The following is a 27803-nucleotide window of genomic DNA, read 5'->3' on the forward strand; positions in this document are numbered from 1 at the left end:
AAAATTAATTTACAACCTAATAAATTAACTGTGCTTTTTGGAATAGTTCCTCAAAATATTCATGGTATTTCTGTGTCTGACCAACATGTTATTGCATTTCTTACATTGATAGCTAGGAGGGCCATTTTGTTGAAGTGGAAGGATACATCAGCTCCCACTTTGTCACAGCGGTTCTCTCAAGTGATGCTATGTCTTAGTTTGGAGAAAATTAGAAGTCGAACCTTTGAACCTTCATTTGATTTTGAGAAAAGATGGGACTCATTTGCTCGTTATTATCATTTGAGTTAATTGATATAATTTTTCCACGATCTAATTGTAAATTCTTTTAGTATATTTTCTTTTCTTGCTGGCGGTTTGATGTTTATTTTCAGAAGCGATTTCCTTGTCCCTCATTACTACCTCTCCAGTATTATTTTCCATCCATCCAATATCCACTGTCTTCTCTCTTTTACACTATATGTATTTGAAGAAACTTTTGGTATCGTCTAATATTACTGGTGAGCTCACCTTTGTATTTCATCATTTCTTAATGACTTTTTTTAGTTGCCTTCTGTTAGTTTTTAAAAGCTTCCCAATCTGCTAACATCCTACAGTTTTTGCCCTCTTTGGTTTTCATGTTGGCTTTGACTTCTCTTATTAGCCACTGTTGTGCATCTTCCCATTAGAATACCTCTTCCTCTTTGGGAAATATATATCCTGTGCCTTCCGAATGGCTTCCATAAATCCCAGCCATTGCTGCTCTGTCGTCATCCCTGCCAGTGTTCTTTTCCAATCAATTCTGCTCAACTCCTCTCTCATGCCTCTGTAATTCCCTTTACTCCACTCTAATACCAATACATCTGACTTTAGCTTCTTCTCAGACTTCAGGGTGAATTCAATCATATTATGATCACTTTCCCCCAAGAGGCTTATACCTTAAGCTCTCTAATCAATCTGGTTCATTACACAACACCGAATCCAGAATAGCTGATCCCTTAGCAGGCTCAATCATGAGCTGGTCTAAAAAGCCATCTTGCAGGCACTCTAGAAATAACCCCTCTTGGAATCCAGCAGCAACCTGATTTTCCCAATCTATCTGCATATTGAAATCCCCCATAACTATTGTAACATTGCACTTTTGACATGAATTTTCAGTCTCCTGTTATAATTTATACACCATTTCCTGACCACTGTTTGAGGGGTCTGTATGCAACTCCTATCAGGATTTTTTTTATCCTTCGAGTTCCTTAGGTCTACCCATAATGATTCAACACCTTCCGACCCTAAGTCATGACTTTCTAATGATTTTATTTTTTTTAAACCAACAGAGCCATGCCACCCCCGCTGCTGACCTCTCTATCCTTTTGATAGAATATGTATCCTTGGATGTTAAGCTCCCAGTCACAATCTTCTTTTAGCCACGATTCAGTGATACCCTCAAGGTCATACCTACCAATCTGTAACTGTGCCACAAGATCATCTATCTTATTCTGTATACTGTGCCTAGTCAAATATAACACCTTTAGTCCTGGATTGGGCAGGATATATTTAAAGTGGAGACTGAAGGTCAGGATGCTAAAGGTTATGGAGAGAAGGCAGGAAAATGCAGTTGAGAGGGATAATAAGTCAGCCATGATGGAGTGGTGATGCAAACTCAATGGGTGAATGGTCTAATTCTGCTCACAAGTCTTATGGTCCTAAAACTATACTTGGGAAGGATGAATACATATTTGCCTTAATTCAGCACTGACAATAAGGTTTGTTCTTCCACTAAGACTTACACAATAAATCACCAAATATTCAATGAGTTTAATTAAGCATCCACAAATAAAAATAGCTGACAAAGGAAGTGAAGGACTGCACAAAAGCCAAGGAAAGGGCGTATAGGGTAGCAGAAGTGAGTGGGAAGCTTTTAAGATCCACCAAAAGGAAACTAAAGAAGCTATAAGGGAAAAGATGAAATATAGGGCAGACTAGCCAATAATACAAAGCAGGATACCAAACGTTTTTTTTTCCCAGTTATATAAAGAGTAACAGGGAGGTGAGGGTTGATATTGGACCATTGGAAAATGATGCTGGTCAGGTAGCGATGGGGGACAAAGAACTGGCAGATGAACTTAATAAGTACTTTGCATCTGTCTTCACTGTGGAAGACACTACCAGTGTGCCAGAGGTCCGTGAGTGTCAGGGAGCAGGAGTGAGTGCCACTGCTCTTACAAAGGAAAAAAGTGCTTGGCAAACTGAAAGGTCTGAAGGTGGATAAGTCACCTGGAGCAGATGGACTACATCCCAGAGTCCTGAGAGAGGATGCTGAAGAGATTACAGATGCATTGGTCATGATCTTTCAAGAAGCATTTGATTCTGGCATGGCCTGTAAGGACTGGAAGATTGCAACTGTCACTCCAGTCAAAGAGGGAGTAAGGCAAAAGAAAGGAAATTATAAGCCAGTTAGCCTAACCTCAGTGGTTGGGAAAGTGTTAAGAGTCTATATTAAGGATGAGGTTTCAAGGTACTTGGAAACGAATGACAAAATACGTCAAAGTCAGCTTGGCTTTTGCCTGACAGATCTGTTTAGAGTTCTTTGAGGAAGTAACAGGCAGAGTGGATCAAGGAGAGGCAGTGGATGTCAATTATTTGGATCTTCAGAAGGCATTTGATAAGGTTCCACATATGAGGCTGCTTAACAAGGTAAAATCCTATGGCTTTACAGTTAAGATACTTGCATGGATAGGCGAAATGGCTGACAGGCAGGAGGCAGCAAGTGAGAATAAAGGGGGCGTTTTCTGGTTAGCAGCCAGTGACTAGTGATGTTCCTCAGTATTGGGACCGCTGCTTTTCACATTGTTTGTCAATAATTTAGATAATGGAATTGATGGCTTTGAGGCAAAGTTTGCAGATGATACAAAGATAGGTGGAGGGGTAGATAGTGCTGAGGAAGCAGTGCGATTGCAGCAGGGCTTAGGCAAATTAGAAGAATGGGCAAAACAGTGGCAGACAGTATTGGGAAATAGATGATAATGCAGTTTTGGTAAAAGGAACAATAATGCAGACTATTGTCTAAATGTGGAGAAGCTTCAAACATCAGGTGAAGAGGGACTTAGGAGTCCTCGTGCAACACTCCCAGAAGATAAATTTACAGGTTGAGCCTGTGGTAAAGACAACAAATGCAATGTTGGCATTTATATCACGGGAAACAGAATATAAAAGCAAGGAGCATGATGCTGAGCCTTTATAAGACACTATTCAGGCCACACTTGGAATATTGTCAACAGTTTTGGGCCCCATATCTCAGAAAGGATGCATTGTCTCAAAAAGGAGAACCTGGGGTATGTCGAATACCGGGCGAAGCACTAAGTCTTTGGGGTAACTGCAAGTCTGTGTCTTTGCTATTGCTTTGCTCATGCTTAAGCGCTCGGTGGCAGTGCTGAAGCATTTTTTTGCCGGTAGGGGAGTGGGGGATAGCTGCTCGCTGGAGGAAGAAGCTGGGGGGGTACTTTGGGGTTCTAACGTTTAACTGTCATTCATTCTTTGGGGCACTCTTCTGTTTTTGTGGATGGTTGCAACGAAAAAGCATTTCAGGATGTATATTGTATACATTAAATTGCACCTTTAAACCTTTGTCATTGGAGAGAGTCCAGAAGAGGCTCACGAGGATAAGTCTGAGAATGAGTAGTTTAACGTAGGAGGAGCGCTTGGCAGCTTTGGAATTTAGAAGAATGTTGGGGGGGGGGGGGTAGAATCTCATTGAAACCTACCGAATGTTGAAAGGACGAGATAAAGTGGATGTAGAGATGATGTTTCCTATGGTAGGGAACTAGAAGGCACAGCCTCAAAATTGAGGGGTGACCTTTTAGAACAGAGGTAAGGAAGAATTATTTTTTTGCCAGAGAGTAGTGAATCTGGAATGCTTTGTCATAGACTGCAGTGGAGACCAAGTCTGTGCGAATATTTAAGGCCGAAGTTGATCGTTTCCTGATCAGTCAGGGCATCAAAGGATATGGTGAAAAGGCAGGTGTATGGGGTTCTGTGGGATCTACGATCAGTCATGATGGAATGGTGAAGCATATTCGATGGGCTGAATGGCCTAATTCTGCTCCTGTGTCTTATGGCTTATGTGCAAAACTGCACAGAACATGCATTTATTAGCAAAAAGAGAAACAATTTGACAAATGAATTTATGGAATTGTAACTGAAAATCATGATTAATAATTCAACAGATGTATATTACTGCAAGACTATATCAGAAATACACTAATGAAAACACCAGTATGTTCTACTGTTTGATTTGGTAATGTCATTTATAATACCTGGCAAACAACATGTAACTTGAAAAACTGTACTAACAGCTAAATAGCATTGTTTAAATAAAAACATAGTTTGATGTACAAATTCATTTGCCATGATATCTTAGTAAATGGTTGGAAGCAGTGGTGAAGGGTGGTGCTGATCGCTACTCCAATTCCAACCATGGGGATTCTTGGAAAAAGTCCAATTCAGGCTACTTTATGACAATCTGAAAGACCATTTCATTGTATTAATAATATTAAAACTGTATTAGTAGTGTTCACACTCAAAACCAAAAAAAAAATCACAAATATGTGTTTTCCCTGTCTTCAATGTTCTGTTAAACATACTACCAAAATTTAAAGTTTCATTCAAAATTGGCCAGAAATTGGAAAAAGCTGTCCTCCATAAATAGATTTACAACAGTATCTAGGGATAAAGGCATTTTGATGCAATCCAAATAAATCAAAAACAAAGTAACTTCTACTTCTAACTAAAGCCTAAATTCTGTTTTCATTACTGCAATTCAAAGCAAGAACACTTGAAGGAAATTTCAATTTGGTTAAATTTGTTTAGCGCCTGATATTCTGGAAATAATAAGTTTTTGTTTGAAATGATAATAACTAGACAGTACCTGTCTGCTGGCTGGCATCAACCAGCAAAACAATTTTTGATCTATTTTCAGGACCGGAGGCGCTGCTTTCCTTCTGAACAGCCACACTTCTAACCAGAGGTTTGCTGATTCTCAAAATCTGTACAAATACAAGAAATGGGAAGTACTGGTATCTTTGTAAGTAGAAAGACAATCATTTAGCTACCCAACAATAATTTTATTATTCAAGTGTCTAAATTACACAGATTAGGACAATGCTAGTTAGAATCTGAAATCTATCAAAGACGAAGTAACCTCAGATGGATTTGAAGTAGAATCCTACAAATGGTAATATCCAAAATTAAGTAAGGGAGGGATCAAACCGTAATATACACCACTTTGTCCTCAAGTGTAAAACTGCACATACAACTAAAAAAAGCAGAGCCTTTCAGAACTCTGCAGCAGGCTTGAGATATCACAGTTCATTAGACATTTGGAAGTGAGTAAGATTCGAATGGAGCGGGCTGGGCAGGGGTGGGTATTGAGCCAGGCCCTGTGGCTTGGAAGTGAAGTTGGGGGGGGGGGGAGGAGAAAGAGAGAAGAGAGCAGTGGTAATAAGGGATTCAATAACAAAGGCACAGATGTGAAATTCTGTGCACCTGAGACACCCAGATGGTATGTTGCCTCTGAAGTTGCCAGGGTCAGGAACATCTCAGATCAAATCTACAGCATTTTAAAGGGAGAAAGAGAGCAGCCAGAATTTGTGGTACATCTTGGCAGTAATGATATAGGTAGGAAATGCAATGGAGTTCTATGGAGTTATTAGGAGTTAGATAGGAAGCAAAAAGCAGAACCTCAAGGGTGGTTTTTTCTGCATTGCTGCCTGTGCCATGTGTCAGGGCTAGTACAGTATAGTATGATTTGGCAGATGTATGTGTGGTTGAGGAATTGATGTGGAGGGCAGTAATTCAGATTTCTAGATCGCTGCAATCTCTTCCTGGAAAGGTACTAACTGTACATAAAGGACAGGTTACATCTGAACTTGAGAGGAACCAATGTCCTTGCGGGCAGGTTTAAGTTAGTTTGGCAGGGCAATGGGAATCAGACTGATAGATCAGAGGATGAGGCTGTTAGCATGCAGGTAAATATAGTATGAAAAGAGATTGAGAGACAGGACAGCAAGGAAAAATTGCAGTCTTTAGGAAGGTTGACTGAAATGTGTCCATTTTCAGGCAAGTATCAGGAACAAGGGTGGTGAATTTAGAGAACAGGAATGAAAATATGACATTGTGGCCATTATAGAGACTTGGCCGTCACAGGGGCAGAAATGGCTGTTTTTCGTGTTTCGGGGATTAAATGTGGCTAAGGAGTTCGTGTAGGACGGAGGGCATAAGATATTTGGATCACTGGGCTCACTTCCAGGGAAGGTGGGACCTGTACAGAAGGGAGTTGAAGGGAGTCTGGTTATTCTAATAGGAAGGTCGGTTAATGTTGCACAGTGGGGTTTAAACTAGAGTTGCAGGGTGATGGGAACCAGACTGCCAGAACAGTTAGTGGAGGAGTTGTGGAGGCAGATTTAGGAAGACCTTAAAGTTAAGAATCAAAAGATCAAGCATGGTGCGACTAGAGTCCCGAGCTACCTATATTTCAATGCAAGGTATTGTTGGAAAGGCGGATAATAGTGCTGAAGATGCAGTAGCTGGTTCACAAACAGAGAAAATGTGTAGTGAGGACAGGCTGTTGATAAGGCAAAATTGCAGTCAACAGGACGAGTTGCAATGTAAAAGGTAGACAAAATCAAAAAGGGTGAATACAGGACTAAAGGTGTCGGGCTTGAATGCACGCTGTATATGGAATAAGATAGATGAATTTGCAGAACAGTTGCAGATTGGCAGATATGATGTTAGAGGCATCACTGCATCATGGCTGAAAGAAGATTATAGTTGGGAGCTTAATGTCCAAGGATACACACTGTATTAAAAGGACAAGCAGGAAGGCATTGCTCTGTTGGTAAAAAATGAAATCAAATCATTAGAAAGAGGTGACATAGGGTCAGAAGGTGTTGAATCATTGTGGATAGAGCTAAGAAACTGCAAAGGTAAAAAGCCCCTTATGGGAGTTGTATACAGACCCCCAAACGGTAGTTAGTACGTGGCCAACAAATTATAACAAGGGGTAGAAAATTGATGCCAAAAGGGCAATGTTATAATAGTCAGATAGATTACAAAAATCAGGTTGGTGGTGGATTCCAGGAGGGGGAATTTCTGGAGTGCCTACAAGATGGGTTTTTTTTTAATGAGCAGCTCATGGTTGAGCCCACTAGAAGATCATTGGGTGTTATGCAATGAACCAGAATTGATTAAGGAGCTTAACATTAAAGAACCCTTGTGGGAAAGTGATTATAATATGATCGAATTCACTCTGAAATTTGAGCAGAAGCTAAAGTCAGATGTATCAGTTTAGAACATAGAAAATCTACAGCGCATTAGATCCACAATGGTCCACAATGTTGTGCCGACCATGTAACCTACTCTAGAAGCTAACTAGAATTTCCCTACCACATAGCCCTCTATTTTTCTGAGCTCCATGTACCTATCAGAGACTCTTAAAAGGCCCTATTGTATCTGCCTATAGCATCTTTGCTGGCAATATATTCCATGCACTCACCACTCTGTTTTAATTATAATGTTAAGGATTATAATGTTCCCAACTAGGAAGACAGAGTGAAATCGTAAAAGGTATCAAGGTGGCAGGGATTGAACAGAAAGTGGCATTATTCGCAGATGATGTTTTAGTCTATCTGAGTGAACCAGAAAAATCATTTATAGGATTGTTTACACTGTTGGATGACTTTGGGAAAATATCAGGTTATAAAATAAATGTACCAAGAAAATGCAGGTTATGTCCCTAAATTATACACCATCCAAAAAACTGCAGGATACATATGATCATAAGTGGGAAGCTAAATCATTAAAATATTTAGGAATAACCCTGCCGAAGGATCTTTCAACGCTGTCACAGGTAAATTATGGGCCATTAATTTCAGAGATAAAAGCTGATATGCATAGAGGGAATCTTATCCCCTTTTTAAGTTTAAATTCAAGGATAAATACCATAAAAATGAATATTCTCCCTCGGTTACTGTATCTTTTCCGGACTTTACCTGTGGAGGTGGATGATAATCATTTCAGGGAATGGGACAAATGGATTTCCCGCTTTATCTGGCAAGGAAAGAAACCTAGAATTCGATATAACACCTTACAGTTAGGGAAAGGAGGAGGAGGTATGGTACTTCCTTGCTTGAGAAATTATGTTTATGCTTCACAGATAACCCCTCTGTTATATTGGTGTAATAGGGAATATAAGGCTAGATGGAAGGAAATAGAATTTGGATTGGTTGACAGTTTTCCTCTACAGGCCTCAATAGCAGACAAAGGATTGATGGCCCAATTGGAAAAGTTTAAAAACAACTGGATAAATCTTACATTAAAAGTATGGCAGAAGGTGGTTAATTCATGTGGAATTAATAACACGTTAAAACTTTTCAGATGGTGTGCATATGATACCGAATTCCTTCCCAACAGAGGAGATAAAAGATTTGAACTATGGATAAAGAAAGGTCTTACAACCCATCTCTCATTTATACATAAAAGAGTATTACAAAGTTTCCAATTCCTGCAGGACAAACATGGCCGAGAGCACAATGACTTTTTTTTTAGGTACCTTCAAGTACGACACTAGATTAACCAGAGTTGTAAATATACAGACCTATCAACAGTAGAATTAGAATTTTTCAAGATTCTGAATTCGGCTTGCAGTTCAATACCAAGTAAATCAGTTTCTTGATTATATAATGCACTCTCCCATGCTAAAAATGTAAACACATTGTATATTAAAGAGAAGTGGGAGAAAGAAGTGGGGTTGGTACTTTCAGAGGAGGCTTGGGGGAAAATATGCAGCTTTCAGTGGTCTTCGACTAATTCTTTGACTTGGAGAGAATATTGTTGGAAAAATATTATAAGATACTTCAAGACCCCATATCAGGAAAAATATAAAGACACAAACGTGATGTGTTGGAGAAGGTGTGGCTCCAAGGAGGCAAATCATTTCCATATTTTCTGGGACTGCCCTAAATTAAGTTTATATTGGAAAGGTATTCATAGAACATTAGTTACGGTACTTAAGACCCAGATACCTCTGAACTTTGAGACGCTCTATTTGGGGCATGTATTGTTTCTTGAACAGAAGAAAGATATAAAGTTGCTGCAGGCCTTTTTAGTGGCAAGTAAGAAATCAATCACTAGAAAGTGGCTAAATTCAATACCACCTACATTAGAAGATTGGCACGAAATTATCTTGGAAATATTTAAAATGGAAAAGATGACTTACTCCCTGAGAATTCAAAAAGAAAAATTTGATCAAATTTGGAATAAATGGATTGAATATATAACCTCAAAGCGAGCAGACTTTAGATGACTCTCCTGATGATGTATACTACTCTTCTCATCAACACAGTAATATTGCTAACGTAAGCACCCCTGGTCTAAATGTTTACTGTTTTTGTTTTTTTTTGGAAAATAGAAAATTAACACAAGTAAAGGAAAAGATTTGGGAAAGGGATAAAAAAAATGATAAAATTAAGTAAATAAGTACATAGGAATTGGATAATTATGTTTGGGGGTAGAAGCAAACATGAACAAGTTAGGATATGAACACCTACAATGGCTGTTACATAGGCTTACATACAACATTTTGGACCAGAAAGAAATGGTCCAGAAGAGATATATGGAAATTATTATGAATCCACTATTATTACTATTTTTAACAACTAATATCATTACTTAGCCTAATAGATTAGAATTTCAACTGCACATAATTATCTATTTAACTGTCTAATTTCTTTTTATATCATCCTAATGTGTACTTAGGAATGTATAAATATAGTTTTATACATATATAAAAAAATGGAAAAGGTTATACATGTGAAAAAAGTTCTGATACTTGTGAATTCCTTATCCAAATAAAAATAAAAAATTAAAAAAAAAGAATTATAATGTTAAGTATTATAAGGGGTAAAGGGAATCTCAGAAGTTAGCCAGAATTGATTGGAAACAAACACTGGCAGGATTGATGGCAGAGCAGCAATGGCTGAAATTTCTGGAAGCAATTCAAAAGGCACAGATGAATTCTGATGGGAAGAAGACACCACTCTGGCTAATAAAAGAAATCAAAGCCAACATAAAAGCCAAAGAGGGGGCAAAAATTAGTGGGAAGTTAGAGGAATGGGAAGCTTTTAAAAACCAGTGAGCAACTCAAAGTCATTAAGGTAAAGATGAAAAACTAAAGTAAGCCAGCCAATAATATTAAAGTGGATACCAGAAGTTTGCTCAGATACATAATGGACACCAAACCACTGGAAAAGAATGCTGAACAGGAAGTCATGGGGGACATTGAGATGGTGGATAAACTGAATTAGTATTTTGCATCAGTCTTCCCTGTGGAAGACATTAGCAGTATGGTGGAAGTTCCAGGTGCCGGGGTCATGAAGTGTGTGAAGTTACCATTACTAGAGAAAAGGTTCCTGGGAAACTGAATCTGAAGATAGATAAGTTACCTGGACCAGACAGTGTACACCCCAGAGTTCAGAAAGAGTTGCCTGAAGAGATTGGGGAGGCATGATTAACAATCTTTCAAGAATTACAGATTGTGGAGTGGTTCCAGAAGACTGGAAAATTGCAAATGTCACACCACTCTTCAAGACGAGAGAGGGGCAAGAGAGGCAGAAGAAAGGAAACAATAGGCCAGTTAGTCTGACCTCAGTGGTTGGGAAGATGTTATAGGCATCCATTAGTCTCATAAGACCATGGATTTGTGCCTTGGAGGGTTTCCAGGGTGCAGGCCTGGGCAAGGTTGTATGGAAGACCGGCAACACACATCAAAGTTGCTGGTGAACGCAGCAGGCCAGGCAGCATCTCTAGGAAGAGGTATATATAACGTTTCGGGCCAAGACCCTTCGTCAGGACTAACTGAAGAGCTAGTAAGAGATTTGAAAGCGGGAGCGGGAGGGGGAGGGGGAGATCCAAAATGATAGGAGAAGACAGGAGGGGGAGGGATGGAGCCAAGAGCTGGACAGGTGATTGGTAAAAGGGATATGAGAGAATCATGGGACAGAAGGCGCAGGGAAAAGGGAAGGGGGGGAACCCAGAGGATGGGCAAGGGGTATAGTCAGAGGGACAGAGGGAGAAAAAGGAGGAAGAGAGAGAAACAATGTGTGTATATAAATAAATAACGGATGGGGTACGAGGGGGAGGTGGGGCATTAGCGGAAGTTAGAGAAGTCAATGTTCATACCATCAGGTTGGAGGCTACCCAGACAGAATATAAGGTGTTGTTCCTCCAACCTGAGTGTAGCTTCATCTTTACAGTAGAGGAGGCCATGGATAGACATATCAGAATGGGAATGGGATGTGGAATTAAAATGTGTGGCCACTGGGAGATCCTGCTTTCTCTGGTGGACAGAGCGTAGGTGTTCAGCAAAACGATCTCCCAGTCTACGTTGGGTCTCGCCAATATATAGAAGGCCACATAGGGAGCACTGGACGCAGTATATCACCCCAGCCGACTCACAGGTGAAGTGTTGCCTCACCTGGAAGGACTGGCTGGGGCCCTGAATGGTGGTAAGGGAGGAAGTGTAAGGGCATGTGTAGCACTTGTTCCACTTACAAGGATAAGTGCCAGGAGGGAGATCAGTGGGGAGGAATGGGGGGGATGAGTGGACAAGGGAATCGCATAGGGGGCAATCACTGCAGAAAGCCGGGGCGGGGGGGGGGGAAGGGAAAGATGTGCTTAGTGGTGGGATCCCGTTGGAGGTGGCGGAAGTTACGAAGAATAATATGTTGGACCCGGAGGCTGGTGGGGTGGTAGGTGAGGGCCAGGGGAACCCTATTCCTAGTGGGGTGACGGGAGGATGGAGTGAGAGCAGATGCATGTGAAATGGGGGAGATGCGTTTGAGAGCAGAGTTGATGGTGGAGGAAGGGAAGCCCCTTTCTTTAAAAAAGGAGGACATCTCCCTCGTCCTCGAATGAAAAGCCTCATCCTGGAAGACTGGCAGTTGCCCATGCTGCAAGTCTCCCTGCCACCGATGTTGTCCAAGGGAAGGGCATTAGGGCCAATACAGCTTGGCACCGGTGTCGTCGCAGAGCAATGTGTGGTTAAGTGCCTTGCTCAAGGGCACAACTTGCTGCCTCAGCTGAGGCTCGAACTAGCGACCTTCAGATCACTAGACCGACGCATTAACCACTTGGCCACGCGCCAACACTGTGAAGATGTTTATTATTAAGGATAAGGTCTCAGGGTACTTGGAGGCACATGATAAAATAGGCCAAAGTCAGCATGGTTTCCTCAAGGGAAAAATCTTGCCTGATAAATCTGTTGGAATTCTTTGAAGAAATAACAAGCAGGATAGACAAAAGAGAAATTGGTTTATGCTGTGTCCTTGGATTTTCAGAAGACCTTTGATAAGGTGCCACACATGAAGCTACTTAACAAGCTACGAGCTCATGGTATCACAAAAAAGATTCTAGAGTGGATAAAGCAGTGGTTGATTGACAGGAGGCAAAGAGTGGGAATATAGGGAGCCTTTTGTGGTTGGCTACCAGTGAGTAGTGGGGTTTCGCAGGGGTCTGTGTTGGGACCAATTCTTTTCACGTTGTACGTCAATTATTTGGTTGATGGAATTAATGGCTTTGTTGCAAAGTTTGCTGATGAAATGAAGATAGGTGGAGGGGCAGGTAGTTTTGAAGAAGTGGAGAGGCTACAGAAGGACTTAGATTAGGAGAATGGACAAAGAAATGGCAGATGGAATACAGGGTCGGGAAGTGTATGGTCATGCACTTTGGTGGAAGAAATGAAAGTGTTGACTATTTTCTATAAGGAGAGAGAATACTAAAATTTGAGGCGGAAAGAGACTTGAAAGTCCTTGTGAAGTTTGAGTCTGGTGAGGAAGGCAAATGCAATCTCAGCATTCATTTCAAGAGGATTAGAATATAAAAGCAAGGATGTAATGTTGAGACTTTATAAAGTACTGGTGAGGCTTCACTTGGAGCATTGAGAGCCATTATGGGCCCCTAACCTTAGAAAGGATGTGCTGAAATTGGAGAATGTTCAACTGAGGTTCACAAAAATGATTCCAAAATTGAATGATTTGTTATATGAAAAGTGTTTGATGGTTCTAGGCCTATATTCGCTGGAATTCAGAACAATGAGGGATGACCTCATTGAAACCTGTCGAAAGGTGAAGGAACTTGATCGAGTGGATGTGGTCAGGATGTTTCCTGTGCTGAGAGGATCTAAGACCACAGGACACAGCCTCAGAATAGAGGAAACATCCTTTCAGAATGGAGAAGGAGAAATTTCTTTAGCCAGAGTGATGAATCTGTGGAATTCTTTGCCACAGGTAGCTGGGGAGACCAAGTGTTTATATTTAAGGGAGAGGTTGATAGATTCTTTATTGGTCAGGGCATGAAGGGACAAGGCATAAGATTGGGGCTGAGAGGAAAGTTGGATCCTGATGAAATTGCTGAATGATGGGCCAAATGGCATAATTCTGCTCCAATAGCTTATGGTCTTCTGGTTTCAAAGGGGACAGGAGGAGGTTAAAAAAAAATGTGGGAGGTGTCATTGCTAATCAGGGATAGTATCACAGCTGCAAAAAGTGAAGACATCCTGGAGGGACTGTCTACTTAGTCAGTGCGGATGGAAGTTTGAAACAAGAAGGGAGCTATCACTATCAGGAGTATTCTATAGACACCCCAAGAATAACACAGACTCTAAGGAACAGATAAAGAGGTATTTTGTCAAAAATAACAGGGTTGCTGAATGGGCGATTTCAACTTCCCCTAGCATTGATTAGCACATCCTCAGCACAAAGGTTTTAGGCTACGTCCACACTAGACCGGATAAATCCGTAACCCAAGCCTTTTCTCTTCGTTTTCACCCTCCATCCACACTGAAACGGCATTTTCCTCCCCCGGAAACGGAGCTTTTCTAGAACACTCTCTAGAGTGTTTAAATCTGAAAACCACAGTTGGCTGTTGTAGTGTGTACGGGGTAAATGGAGGGTTTTAGAAACGCTGTCATGATGTGCCGGTACAAATGGTGGCGGCACCGTGGCATTTCATTGTTTTCTTGAACGCAACCTCCAACACCACAACAACAATATCTGACAATAGATGTGTAACAGCCTAATGTAACATTGTATGGAAATACAAGATAACACTGATGCAGACATGTTTTATACATGTAACAAGGTGCTTTATTAATGTATTGCTTGTGCAAACATTCAATAGATGCAATTGTCACTTTTGCCCAGTAACTCGTTTTATTGCACATGTTAAATACAGCAAAATAATACAGAAAGACATGGCAAAAGTAAAGGCAAACAAATGAGGTAACAGCAAATTTCACTTTTGCCCAGTAACAAGCCTTATTGTATTTAGTTGTAGCTGTCGTCCCTTTCATCGATGAAGAGACTATGGCTGTAGGGAATGCTTCTGGACAAACGCGCACCAAGTCTTTCGTTTGGCAACTTTCTTTTAAGATTTTCTAGTCTGTAACTGGACAAACACGCACCAAGTATACCGTTTCCACTTTGCTTGTTTTCTGTGTGTCCTGCGCATGCCCTGTAGGAGGAGATTCACCCAAATATCCATTCTAATATGGACGGAGGTACTTTCAAAAATTCCTGGTGTGGGCGCCTATCGTTTTTATGCGAAACCGGCGTTTTCAAAATTATCCTGTCTCGTGTGGATGTGGCCTTAGATAAGGTGAATTTGTTAGGTATGTTCGGGGAGAATTGCTGACTCAATATGTTGACAGGCCAACTGGAGGAGAGGCCATATTGGATCTAGTGCAAGGTCAGATGAGTGAGCATTTCAGAGACAGTGAACACAAATCCTTGACCTTTACCATAGATGGCCTTAGAGAGATAGGAGTAGATGGTATGGGAAAGTATTTAATTAAGGAAGGGGGAATTACAACACAATTAAGCAGGAACCTGGAAGCTTAAATTGGGAATGGATGCACAATAGGAATGTGGAGGTTGTTTTGGGAGCACTTGCATGAGTTCTGGGTAGGTCTGTCTCATGAAGGCAGGGAAAGGATGGCATTGTAAAGGAACCATTATTGATGAGAGATATGGAACATCTCAGAAACCAGAAGAAGCGAAGTGTACTTCAGCTTGAGGAAGCACAGTTCAGACAGCTCTATGGAGAGTTACAAGGTAACCAGGAAGCAGCATTAGGAGAGCTTGAAGACAGCCCAAGAAGGGTTTTGGCAAGTAAAATCAAGGAAAACCAAGCTGTTCTACATTTAAAGTACAGGAGGACGACGAGAGTGAGGGTAGAACTGATCAGGGATAATAGAGGAAACATGGATGTCGAGTCAGATAGTAAGAGAGGTCCTTAGGTAAACTTTGCTTCAGTATTCACCAGTGAGAGGTCCTGTGACGATTGTGAGGATGTGTAAAACAGCTTGATATGTTAGAACATGTTGACATTGAGAAAGAGGATGCGCTAGAGCTTTTGAAAAACATTAGGATAGGCAAGTCCGAGGCCAGATGGGAAATACCCCAGGTTACTAAGTAAGCGAATGCTGCACTTCAGGCAATGATCAATGTGTCCTCACAGACTACATGAGTAGCACCAGATGATCAGAGGATGACAGATGTTACTCTTTTGTTCACAAAAGGAGTATGGATAACCCTGAGGATTTATAAACCAATGAATCTTATTTCAGTGGTGGCCAAATTATTGGAGAAGATTCTTAGAAACAGGATTTATGAGCATTTGGAGAAGCAAAACCTGATTAGGGATAGCCAACATGACTTTGGGAGAGGTAGGTTATGCATCACAAGCCTGATTGAGGATGTGACAATGCACATTGATGAAGGCAGAACAGTAGATTTGGTGTACATTAATTTTAGTAAGACACCTGAACATGTTCCCCATTGTAGGTTCATTCAGAAAGCATGAAATTCAGGGAAACTAGGCTGTGTGGATTCAGAAACATGAGGAATTCTGCAGATGCTGGAAATTCAAGGAACACACATCAAAGTTGCTGGCAGTATCTCGAGGAAGAGGTATAGTTGACATTTCGGGCCGAGACCCTTCATTAGGACTACCTGAAGGAAGAGCTAGTAAGAGATTTGAAAGTGGGAGTGGGAGGGGGAGATCCAAAATGATAGGAGAAGACAGGAGGGGGAGGGATGGAGCCAAGAGCTGGACAGGTGATTGGCAAAAGGGATATGAGAGGATCATGGGACAGGAGGCCCAGGGAGAAGGAAAAGGGGGAGGGGGGAAAAACCCAGAGGATGGGCAAGGGGTATAGTCAGAGGGACAGAGGGAGAAAAAGGAGAGAGAGAGAAAGAATACGTGTATATAAATAAATAACAGATGGGGTACGAGGGGGCGGTGGGGTATTAGTGGAAGTTAGAGAAGTCAATATTCATGCCATCAGGTTGGAGGCTACCCAGACGGAATATAAGGTGTTGTTCCACCAACCTGAGTGTGGCTTCGTCTTTACAGTAGAGGAGGCCGTGGATAGACATATCAGAATGGGAATGGGATGTGGAATTAAAATGTGTGGCCACTGGGAGATCCTGCTTTCTCTGGCGGACAGAGCGTAGGTGTTCAGCAAAACGATCTCCCAGTCTGCATCGGGTCACACCAATATATAGAAGGCCACATCGGGAGCACCGGACGCAGTATATCACCCCAACCGACCCACAGGTGAAGTGTCGCCTCACCTGGAAGGACTGTCTGGGGCCCTGAATGGTGGTAAGGGAGGAAGTGTAAGGGTATGTGTAGCACTTGTTCCGCTTACAAGGATAAGTGCCAGGAGGGAGATCAGTGGGGAGGGATGGGGGGGGGGGAACGAATGGACAAGGGAGTTGCGTAGGGAGCGATCCCTGCGGAAAGCGGGGGGGGGTGAGGGAAAGATGTGCTTAGTGGTGGGATCCCGTTGGAGGTGGCGGAAGTTACGGAGAATAATATGTTGGACCCGGAGGCTGGTGGGGTGGTAGGTGAGGACCGGGGAATCCTATTCCTAGTGGGGTGACAGGCGGATGGAGTGAGAGCAGATGTGCGTGAAATGGGGGAGATGCATTTGAGAGCAGAGTTGATGGTGGAGGAAGGGAAGCCCCTTTCTTTAAAAAAAGGAGGACATCTCCATCGTCCTGGAATGAAACTTCCTCCAAACTAAAGGTGTAGCTATGGGACCCGTATGGGTCCTAGCTATGCCTGTCTTTTAGTTGGCTTTGTAGAACAATCTATGTTCCAAACCTATTCTGGTATCCGTCCCCCACTTTTCCTTTGCTACTTCGACGACTGCATTGGCACTGCTTCCTGCACGCATGCTGAGCTCGTTGACTTCGTTAACTTTGCCTCCAACTTTCACCCTGCCCTCCAGTTTACCTGGTCCATTTCCGACACCTCCCTCCCCTTTCTAGATCTTCCTGTCTCTATCTCTGGAGACAGCTTATCTACTGATGTCTACTATAAGCCCACTAACTCTCACAGCTATCTGGGACTATTCCTCTTCACACCGTCTCTTGCAAAAATGCCATCCCCTTCTCGCAATTCCTCCGTCTCCGCCGCATCTGCTCTCAGGATGAGGCTTTTCATTTGAGGACGAGGGAGATGTCCTCCTTTTTAAAGAAAGGGGCTTCCCTTCCTCCACCACCAACTCTGCTCTCAAACGCATCTCCCCCATTTCACATGCATTTGCTCTCACTCTATTCTCCCGTCACCCCACTAGGAATAGGGTGGTCCTCACCTACCACCCCACCAGCCTCTGGGTCCAACATATTGTTCTCCGTAACTTCCGCCACCTCCAACTAAACACATCTTCCCCCGACCCCCCCCCGCTTTCCGCAGGGATCGTTCCCTACACGACTCCCTTGTCCATTCGTCCCCCACATCCCTCCCCACTGATCTCCCTCCTGGCACTTATCCTTGTAAGCGGAACAAGTGCTACACATGCCCTTACACTTCCTCCCTTACCACCATTCAGGGCCCCAGACAGTCCTTCCAGGTGAGGCGATACTTCACCTGTGAGTCGGCTGGGGTGATATACTGCGTCCAGTGCTCCCGATGTGGCCGTCTATATATTGGCGACACCCGACGCAGACCGGGAGATCGTTTTGCTGCACACCTACACTCTGTCTGCCAGAGAAAGCAGGATCTCCCAGTGGCCACACATTTTAATTCCACATCCCATTCCCATTCTGATATGTCTATCCATGGCCTCCTCTACTGTAAAGATGAAGCTACACTCAGGTTGGAGGAACAACACCTTATATTCCGTCTGGGTAGCCTCCAACCTGATGGCATGAACATTGACTTCTCTAACTTCCGCTAATGCCCCACCTCCCCCTCGTACCCCATCCATTATTTATTTATATACACACACATTCTTTCTCTCTCTCTCCTTTTTCTCCCTCTGTCCCTTTGACTATACCCCTTGCCCATCCTCTGGGTTCCCCCCCCCCGCCTCTTTTCCTTCTCCCTGGGCCTCCTGTCCCATGATCCTCTCATATCCCTTTTGCCAATCACCTGTCCAGCTCTTGGCTCCATCCCTCCCCCTCCTGTCTTCTCCTATCATTTTGGATCTCCCCCTCCCACTCCCACTTTCAAATCTCTTACTAGCTCTTCCTGCAGTTAGTCCTGACGAAGGGTCTCGGCCCGAAACGTCGACTGTACCTTTTCCTGGAGATGCTGCCTGGCCTGCTGCGTTCACCAGCAACTTTGACGTGTGTTGTGTGGATTCAGAATTGGCTTTCCCATAGAAGGCACAGGATGGTTACTGGTGTAGCATATACTGCTTGGCGGTCAATGACCCGTGGTGTTCTGCAGGCATGTGTTCTGCAACCACTCACTTTGGGATATTTATAAATGACTTGGATGAGGAAGTGGAAGGGCAAGTTTGTCGATGACACTGTTGATTCTACTGTTTAATTTTAATTGTCATTTTTCTGCAGTTCACCAATTAACTGTTTGTATTTTAAGTAGCCTTTATATGTATGGCAATTTAACATGCCTCTACCTCCTGTACAAAGTGTAATTTTAAAAAGCTTCTCTGTACTTCAGTAAGAGAATAAGTGTTTGCTCATTGGTTAATTTTACTGCAATACTAAAAAAGTATATTCTAATTGGTTGCCTCTTTTCTATGGATTTGAACGGAATATTATCATCTCTGGTTACACAAGTAGTTGTTTTACGCTAGGCGCTATCTTTAGTTCCTCTCTTCAAGTAGAAAGACCCCCATCACTGTAATATTCTGTTTGTTCTATCAATTTCTAATAAAAAGATCATAAGGTAACAAGTTTCATGCCTCGCTCCTGACTTCTAAAAGACCATTGGATTTAAGCACCAGAATCCAACATGAAGGTTAGCGGTGTTATGGATACTGTAGAAAGTTATCATTGGATGCCATTGACAGGATGCAGAGCTGAGCTGAGAAGCGACAGATGAATTAATTGAATTGACTTTATTTCTTACATCCTTCCCATACACCAGGAGTAAAAATCTTTACATTACATCTCCATCTAAATGTGCAATATGCAATCATAATAATTTATCATAAATAGAACAGTCAATGTAACATAGAAATACACTCAAATCAGCGCAAGTTAATCAGTCTGATGGCCTGGTGGAAGCTGTCCCGGAGCCTGTTGGTCCTGGCTTTTATGCTGCGGTACCGTTTCCCGGATGGTAGCAGCTGGAGTAGATTGTGGTTTGGTTGACTTGGGTCCCCAAGGATACTTTGGGCCCTTTTTTCACACCTGTCTCTGTCAATGTCCTGAATCATGGGAAGTCAACAACTACAACTACAGAACCAATTTCTCCCGGGATCAATAAAGTATGACTATCACTACTATGACTATGTGTTGGGCTGTCCGCACCACTCTCTGCAGAACCCTGCGATTAAGGGAGGTACAATTCCCAAACTAGGCAGCGATGCAGCCAGTCAGGATGCTCTCAATTGTGCCCCTGTAGAGTTAGGATCTGGGGGACCATACCAAACTTCCTCAACCATCTGAGGTAAAAGAGGTACTGTTGTGCTTTCTTCACCACACAGCCGGTATGTACAGATCACGTGAGGTCCTCGGTGATGTGAATGCCGATGAACTTAAAGCTGTTCACCCTCTCAACCCCAAATCCATTGATGTCAAAAGGGGCTAGCCTGTCTCCATTCCTCCTGTAGTCCAAAACCAGCTCCTTTGTTTTTGCGACATTGAGGGAAAGGGTGTTTTCTTGACAACACCGTCAGGGTGAAGACTTCTTCTCTGTAGGCTGCCTCTTTATTATTTGAGATGAGGAGAGGCTGAGCAAAGGATAAGAGATGACTTGATAAAGGTGTACAAGAGGCATAGATTGAGTGGAGAGCCAGAGACCCCCCTCCACCCGTAGGTCGCATTGGAGGACAGTATGGGGGGGGGGGGTCAAGAAATGTCAAAGATGTGTTTTTTTAAAAACAGAGCACTTGGTAGTGAAATGCCCTGCTGTGAGTGCTGGTAGAGAAATGAATGATAGAAAAATGGAGGGCTATGTAGGAGAGAAGTACAAGAATGATCTTAGAGTAGATTAAAAAGTCAATATAAGATTATGAGCTAAAAGGTCTGTAATGTTCTATGTTCCATCTGGCAAGAAAGGCTTAGAATTGGCACGGTGTTTTGTTCCTTGATCACATAACTTTGTCAAAAGTTCATAGACAAATAAAGATATTTGAGTACTTACAAACCATACAGCAGCAAGTGAACAACTAGGGACAAGAAGATGAAGTAGCTATTGAACAATGTATGCATAACATAAATGGAAGCACTGTCATTTTGGCCTGCTGCAAATGGAAGGTAGGTGTTTGCTGATAATTTGAGATGTCCACTCATTTATGTACTTACAGAAGCCATGTAATTTTTCTCATTTTTCTATCTCACTCAAGAACATGCAATAGAAGCATTCGAGCTATTTTTTCTTCTCAAAATCTAAGAAAAATAGTTAACATTTCCCAGATCGATGACAAATAAATGCTACAAGCCAGACATAAACATAATGACTTGTTGCCCGCCATGATGCTGAACCTTGCTTCCACTTTTTCTGCCTCACAGTCTACTTCTTTGGCAAGGAGTCTCCACACCACACCAATGACCCCTTCTCCCATCTTCAACCCTCTTCCTGAACACCCCACCCTGGTCTTCCGTCTGCTCTGGATCTTTTCAGTCTTAACTGCCGATGAGACATCAATTGTCTTGACTTCAGCACTCCCCTCTCCAATTCCAACCTCAATCCTTCTGAACGCTGTGCTCTCCATTCCCTCCACATGAACTGTAACACCACTATCAAACCTGCGGATAAAGGGGGTGCTATAGTAGACTGGCAGACTGACCGCTGCCTTGCTGCGGTCCAGAGACAACACTCACGCACCTGCTCTTACCCCTCAAACAGGATCCCACTAAAGAACACCAGGCCATTGTCTTCCACACCATCACTGACCTTATTAGCTCTGGCCATCTCCATCCACTGCCACCAACTTAATAGTTCCCACACCCTTCACCTCCCATTTCAACCTCCTACCTAAGATCCAGAAAGCTGCTTGTCCAGGTAGACCCATTGTTTCAGCTTCTTCCTGTCCCACTGAATTCATACCTGCATACCTCAACTCTGTTTTATCCCCCGTAGTTCAGTGTCCCTTCCCACTGACATCCGTGACACCTCACACGCTCTTGATCTTTCAATAATGTCAAGTTCCCTGACCCCCATCATTTTATTTTCACTATGCATGTCCAGTCCCAAAAGACCTTCATCCCCCACCAGGAAAGCCTCAAAGCTCTCAGTTTCTTTCTGGACACCAGACCCAACTAGTTCCCCTCCACCACCACTCTCCTCCGTCAAGTAGAACTTGGCCTCACTCTCAATTTCTCCTTTGGCTCCTCCCATTTCCTTCAAACAAAAGGTGTAGCCATGGGCATTCACATGAGACCCAGCTGTACCTGCTTTTCTGTTAGCTACATGGAACAGTCTATGTTCTAAGTCTACGCTGGTGTCTGTCCCCCACTTTTCCTACGCTACATTGACGACAGCATTGCTGCTGCTTCCTGTACCCACGTGGAGCTCGTTGACTTCATCAACTTTGCCTGCAACTTCCACCCTGCCCTCAAACTTATTTGGTCCATTTCCAACACCTCTCTCCCCGTTCTCGATCTCACTTGTCTCCATCTCTGGAGACAGCTTATATACTGATGTCCATTATAAACACACGGGCTCTCACAGCTACCTGGAGTATACCTCCTCCAACACTGTTACTTGTGAAAATGCCACCCCCTTCTAGCAATTCTCCAGCCCTGCATCTTTCACCAGCTCTTTACTCCATCCCTCCCCCTCCTGGATTCACCTAACACCCTGTGTTTCTCTCTCCCTTCCCCCCTACTTTTAAATCTACTCATCCTCTTTTCTCCAGTCCTGCCAAAGGGTCTTAGCCCAAAACGTCAACTGGTTTTTCCATGGTTGCTGCTTAGCCTGCTGAGTTCCTCCAGCATTTTGTGCTAATTGCTTGGAGATCCAGCATCTGTAGATTTTCTCTTGTTTGCGATTTGTTTATATATTTAAGAAAATCATATTTTAGTAAAGTGATGAGAAAATCTGCGGATGCTGGAAATCCAAGCAACACACAAAATGCTGGAGGAGCTCAGCAGGCCAGGCAGTATGTATGGAAAAGTGTAGAGTCAATGTTTCAGGCCAACCCTTCATCAGGACTGGGAAAAAAAGAGGAGAAGTTAGAGCAAGGAGGTGGGGAAGGCGGTAAATTTCACTATTTAGTAAAATGATGCAATTTTGAGAAAATTTGTTAAAATTATTAAATTATGGATTACTCATTCTCAATCCAATAGAAACATCAATTCAATATCTTTATCATGGCTGGCTGCAAATTTCAAGTGATGTTAACAAGCACAGTCATCTCAAATGTAATATATATATCAAATTATTTTATTAGAAACACAAGTTTCTAATGGAACAGTGTCCTTGTCGTTTTTAATCAACATTTACACAAATTCCATTGCTAGGATGGAAAAGGGAGAAGATTTATATACAAGGATTTTTAATGTTCATTCCCCACATAAAGCACAAATTGTCTTGATTCCACACAATGCTAATAAGCACACAGCAGATCAAGTTGTAGTTGTGGGAAATGAAAGAGTCAATGTGTCAGGTCAAGGACGTCAACTCAATTAGAATGGAGCAAAAAAAAAGTGCGAGGTTATGTCTGTGAGAAGGGACAGACCACAAAATTATTAATTCAAACGTTAACATTCACAGTCTGAACAGGAAAGTTAAACAAATTGAAACAGAGCAAGTGCAAATACATTTGACACGAAAACAAAAAGGAAAAATAACTGATTTTTTAAAAAATTCAACACTAAACCAGTATTGGTTACTACAGGGTGAAGCAGGTGCAGAGAAGATTCAGAGTATGTTGCCTGGAATGGAGTATTTCAGTTACAAGGAGAGACTGGGGTAGAGAAAGTGGAGATCATGGTTGAAGTATTCAAAATAATAAGTATAGACTAGAAGGTAACTTCCCCCTTCAAGGTAGATAAAACTGGAGAACACAAATTTAGGGAAAGGGCAAAATATTGAAAGGGAATCTAAGGATTACTTTTTTTTCCCAACCAAAGAGTGACCACAAGATCAAGCCACTAGTGCTAATGAGTCAGCTCTGTCATTCCTTCATGGTTGATTTATCATTCCGCTCAACCCCATTCTTTGGTCTTCTCCCATAACCTCTGATGACCTGACTAATCAAGAACTCATCAACTCCTGCTTTAAATATACTTAATGTCTAGGCCTCCACAGCCATCCATGTCAATGAATTTTAAAACATAGATGACCATATTATGAATTTAAATACTGAGCCAGTTATTCTGTTGCTTTGTCGAGAAATACTAACCATCCCAGGAAGATGGTAAGGAATGAGGTAAATGGACAGGTATTGCAAATCGTTCAGCTCCACAACAAAGTTCTGTGAGAAAGGCGGAGATGGAGGATAGACTGGGGTGTTAGAAACAGATCAGTCCTTTTGGAATGCACAACATGCATGCTTCGTTGTGGAATCTCATTCAGTGCAGCAGAATTTATGGTGAATAGTCTGTTTGGGTGGTGGAGTGGTGATACATCCCTACAAAAGGTGGTGTAATGCATTCCTTCCCTCTGTTGGCCTGCAGGTCACCCTTGTGCAAGGTGGAACACCTGCTTATCTCCACCTCCCCCCAGCCCAACCTCGATCAGGGTCACGTGAAGCTATGGGAGCAAGTGGTAGGTGGTCATATGAGCAGTGAGTGCATATTACAAGACCTGGTTATGCAGCCACTGATACCAGCCAGACAATCTCTGAAGAGTATTGATAATGCAACACACATCAAAGTTGCTGGTGAACGCAGCAGGCCAGGCAGCATCTGTAGGAAGAGGTGCAGTCGACGTTTCAGGCCGAGACCCTTCGTCAGGACTAACTGAAGGAAGAGTGAGTAAGGGATTTGAAAGTTGGAGGGGGAGGGGGAGATCCAAAATGATAGGAGAAGACAGGAGGGGGAGGGATAGAGCCAAGAGCTGGACAGGTGATAGGCAACTTTGATGTGTGTTGCTTGAATTTCCAGCTGGCCTGCTGCGTTCACCAGCAACTTTGAAGTATGTTGCTTGAATTTCCAGCATCTGCAGAATTCCTGTTGTTTGAGTATTGATAATGGCTGGGATCACTCATCTTGTAAAGACATTGTCCAGAAGGCAATGGCAAGCCACTTCTGAGAAAAATTTTCCAAGAACAGTCATGGAAAAGACTCACGTTATACGACACGACACATAATGAACAAATGGCTCAAAAACAAGAGAAACTTCTATCTTTGTTTTGGTTTGGAGAGAGGATGAAGGTAAAAATGCAGGAATCATACAGAGTGATAGTGAGAACCCCACTAACAATAAAGGAAACAGGAATAAATCTTACACGTTCTGGTATGGAAATCATCAGAGCAGATGCAATAGAGAAACTACGAGTACAAAATCTGAAGAAGAATGAAGTTATGGTTGTGATAGCTTTGGAAGTTGTTGCGCTCAGGTTATTACCATATTCAAGACCAAGAGCACAAGAAAAAGGAAGCTCTGAGAGGGACAATGTGGAACAGCAGGGTGGAAATTAGTAAAAGATCATGAAATGGAAGTTCAGATTCAGAATCAGAATCAAGATGAATATCACTGCCATATATAGTGAAATTTATTGTTTTGCAGCAGCACATTGTAATACATAATAATGAAAACTATAAATCTCAAAAATCTTACGTAAGTAAGATACTGACAGATAGGATTTATGAACACTTGGAGAGGTGTAATATGATTAGGAGTAGCCAGCATGGCTTTGTCAAAGGCAGGTCATGCCTTACGAGCCCGATTGAGTATTTGAGGATGTGACTGTTAGGCTACGTCTACACTGGACTGGATAATTTTGAAAATGCTGGTTTCGTGTAAAAACGACAGGCGTCCACACTAGGCTTTTTTGAAAATACCTCTGTCCACATTAGAAGAGATATTTGGGTGAATCTCCTCCTACTGGGCATGCGCAGGACACACAGAAAACAAGCGAAGAGGAAACGGTATACTTGGTGCGCATTTGTCCAATTACAGACTAGAAAAACTTAAAAGGAAATTGCCAAACGAAAGACTTTGTGCACGTTTGTCCAGAAACATTTCCTACAGCCATAGTCTCTTCACCGATGAAAGGTACGACAGCTACAACTAAATGCAATAAGGCTTGTTACTGGGCAAAAGTGAAATTTGCTGTTACCTCATTTGTTTGCCTTTACTTTTGCCATGTCTTTCTGTATTATTTTGCTGTATTTAACATGTGCAATAAAATGAATTACTGGGCAAAAGTGACAATTGCATCTATTGAATGTTTGCACAAGCAATACATTAATAAAGCACCTTGTTAAATGTATAAAACATGTCTACATCAGTGTTATCTTGTATTTCCATACAATGTTACATTAGGCTGTTACACATCTATTGTCAGATATTGTTGTTGTGGTGTTGGAGGTTGCGTTCAAGAAAACAATGAAATGCCACGGTGCCGCCACCATTTGTTCCGGCACATCATGACAGCATTTTTAAAATTAGCCGGTTACTCCGTACACACTACAACCGCCAACCGGCGTTTTCAGATTTAAACACTCTAGAGAGCTTTTTAGAAAAGCTCCATTTTCGGGGAAGGAAAACGCCGTTTCAGTGTGGATGGAGGGTCAAAATGGAGAGAAAAAGCTTGGGTTATAGACTTACCTCGTCTCATGAGGATGTAGCCTTACAGTGATTTTTGGGTTTAGGTCATTTACATTTAGTAATGGCTTTGGCTACCAGTCTTCTGTTCCTTGATAATGTATTGTGGATATAATTGGAACAATGCTTTTCCTAAAAGCTGTGGATCCCAGTCCAGACGTTACTTGCCCTTTGTGTTTAGCAAATAAATATCGAACCAGCAGACATTGGGCCAGCAGACCTTCCCACCAAAAGCGGCTCAGTATGATGCCTGCTGTACCTTGTTTTGTCGAATAAAGAAGCTGCTTTGTATCTACCAATAACTCTCTGATGATTTCATTCACGCAACATTGATGAAAGTACAGTAGTAGATGTAGTGTATATGGATTTCAGCAAGACACCCTTATGCAAGGCTTATTGAGAAAGTAAGGAGGCATGGGATCCCAGGGGACCTTGCTTTGTGGATTCAGAATTGGCTTGCCCTCAGAAGGCAAAGAGTGGTTGCGGACAGGTTATATTAACATGGAGGTCGGTAACCAATGGTGTGCTTCAGTGATCTGTTCTGGGACCCCTTCTCTTTGTGATTTTTATAATTGACCTGGATGAGAAAGTGGAGGGATGGGTTAGTAAGTTTGCTGATGACACAAAGGTTGGGGGTGTTGTGGATAGTGTGGAGGGCTGTCAGAGGTTACAACAGGACATCAAGCAAATGCAAAACTGGGCTAAGAAGTGGCAGATGGCATTCAACCCAGCTAAGTGTGAGTAGTTCAGTTTGGTAGGTCAAATATGATGGCAGAATATAGTATTAATGGTAAGACTCTTGGCAGTGTGGAGGATCAGAGGGATCTTGGGGTCCGAGTCCATAGGACACTCAAAGCAGCTGCGCAGGTTGATTCTGTGGTTAAGAAGGCGTACCGTGTATTGGCCTTCATCAGTCCTGGAATTGAATTTAGAAGCCGAAAGGTAATGTTGCAGCTATATAGGACCCTGGCCAGATCCCACTTGGAGTACTGTGCTCAGTTCTGGTCGCCTCACTACAGGAAGGATGTGGAAGCCATAGAAAGGGTGCAGAGGAGATTTACAAGGATGTTGCCTGGATTGGGGAGCATGCCTTAGGAGAATAGATTGAGCGAACTTCGCCTTTTCTCCTTGGAGCGACGGAGGATGAGAGGTGACCTGATAGCGGTGTATAAGATGATGAGAAGCATTGATTGTGTGGATAGTCAGAGGCTTTTTCCCAGGGCTGAAACAGTTGCCACAAGAGGACACAGGTTTAAGGTGCTGGGGAATAGGTACGGAAGAGATGTCAGGGGTAGGTTTTTCACTCAGAGAGTGGTTAGTGCATGGAATAGGCTGCCGGCAACGGTGGTGGAGGCGGATACGATAGGGTCTTTTAAGAGACATGCAGCTTAGCAAAATAGAGGGTTATAGGTAAGCCTAGTAATTTCTACGGTAGGGACATGTTCGGCACAACTTTGTGGGCTGCAGGGCCTGTATTATGCTGTAGGTTTTCTATGTTTCTATATTATTGACAGAGCCTGCTCTTCTCAAGAAAAATCTGTTTATATGCACCGTGCCTTGATCAAAACAACTTTCAGATG

The 27803-nt window shown here is 42.5% G+C and overlaps 1 protein-coding gene across 7 annotated transcripts in view; it reads right to left on the minus strand.

The window, feature by feature from the left end:
- The window catches only part of secisbp2l (SECIS binding protein 2-like), a 200206-nt gene that overhangs the window by 56649 nt on the left and 115754 nt on the right, over positions 1-27803 (minus strand). For all 7 annotated transcript variants that reach the window (XM_063065700.1, XM_063065703.1, XM_063065698.1 and 4 more), the window contains one exon: positions 4898-5015. In XM_063065700.1, the coding sequence (XP_062921770.1) occupies positions 4898-5015 (118 nt within the window). The remainder of the gene's footprint in view (positions 1-4897; positions 5016-27803) is intronic.

This window comes from Mobula hypostoma, chromosome 13 (genome assembly GCF_963921235.1).
Source record: "Mobula hypostoma chromosome 13, sMobHyp1.1, whole genome shotgun sequence".
Classification (NCBI taxonomy): domain Eukaryota; kingdom Metazoa; phylum Chordata; class Chondrichthyes; order Myliobatiformes; family Myliobatidae; genus Mobula; species Mobula hypostoma.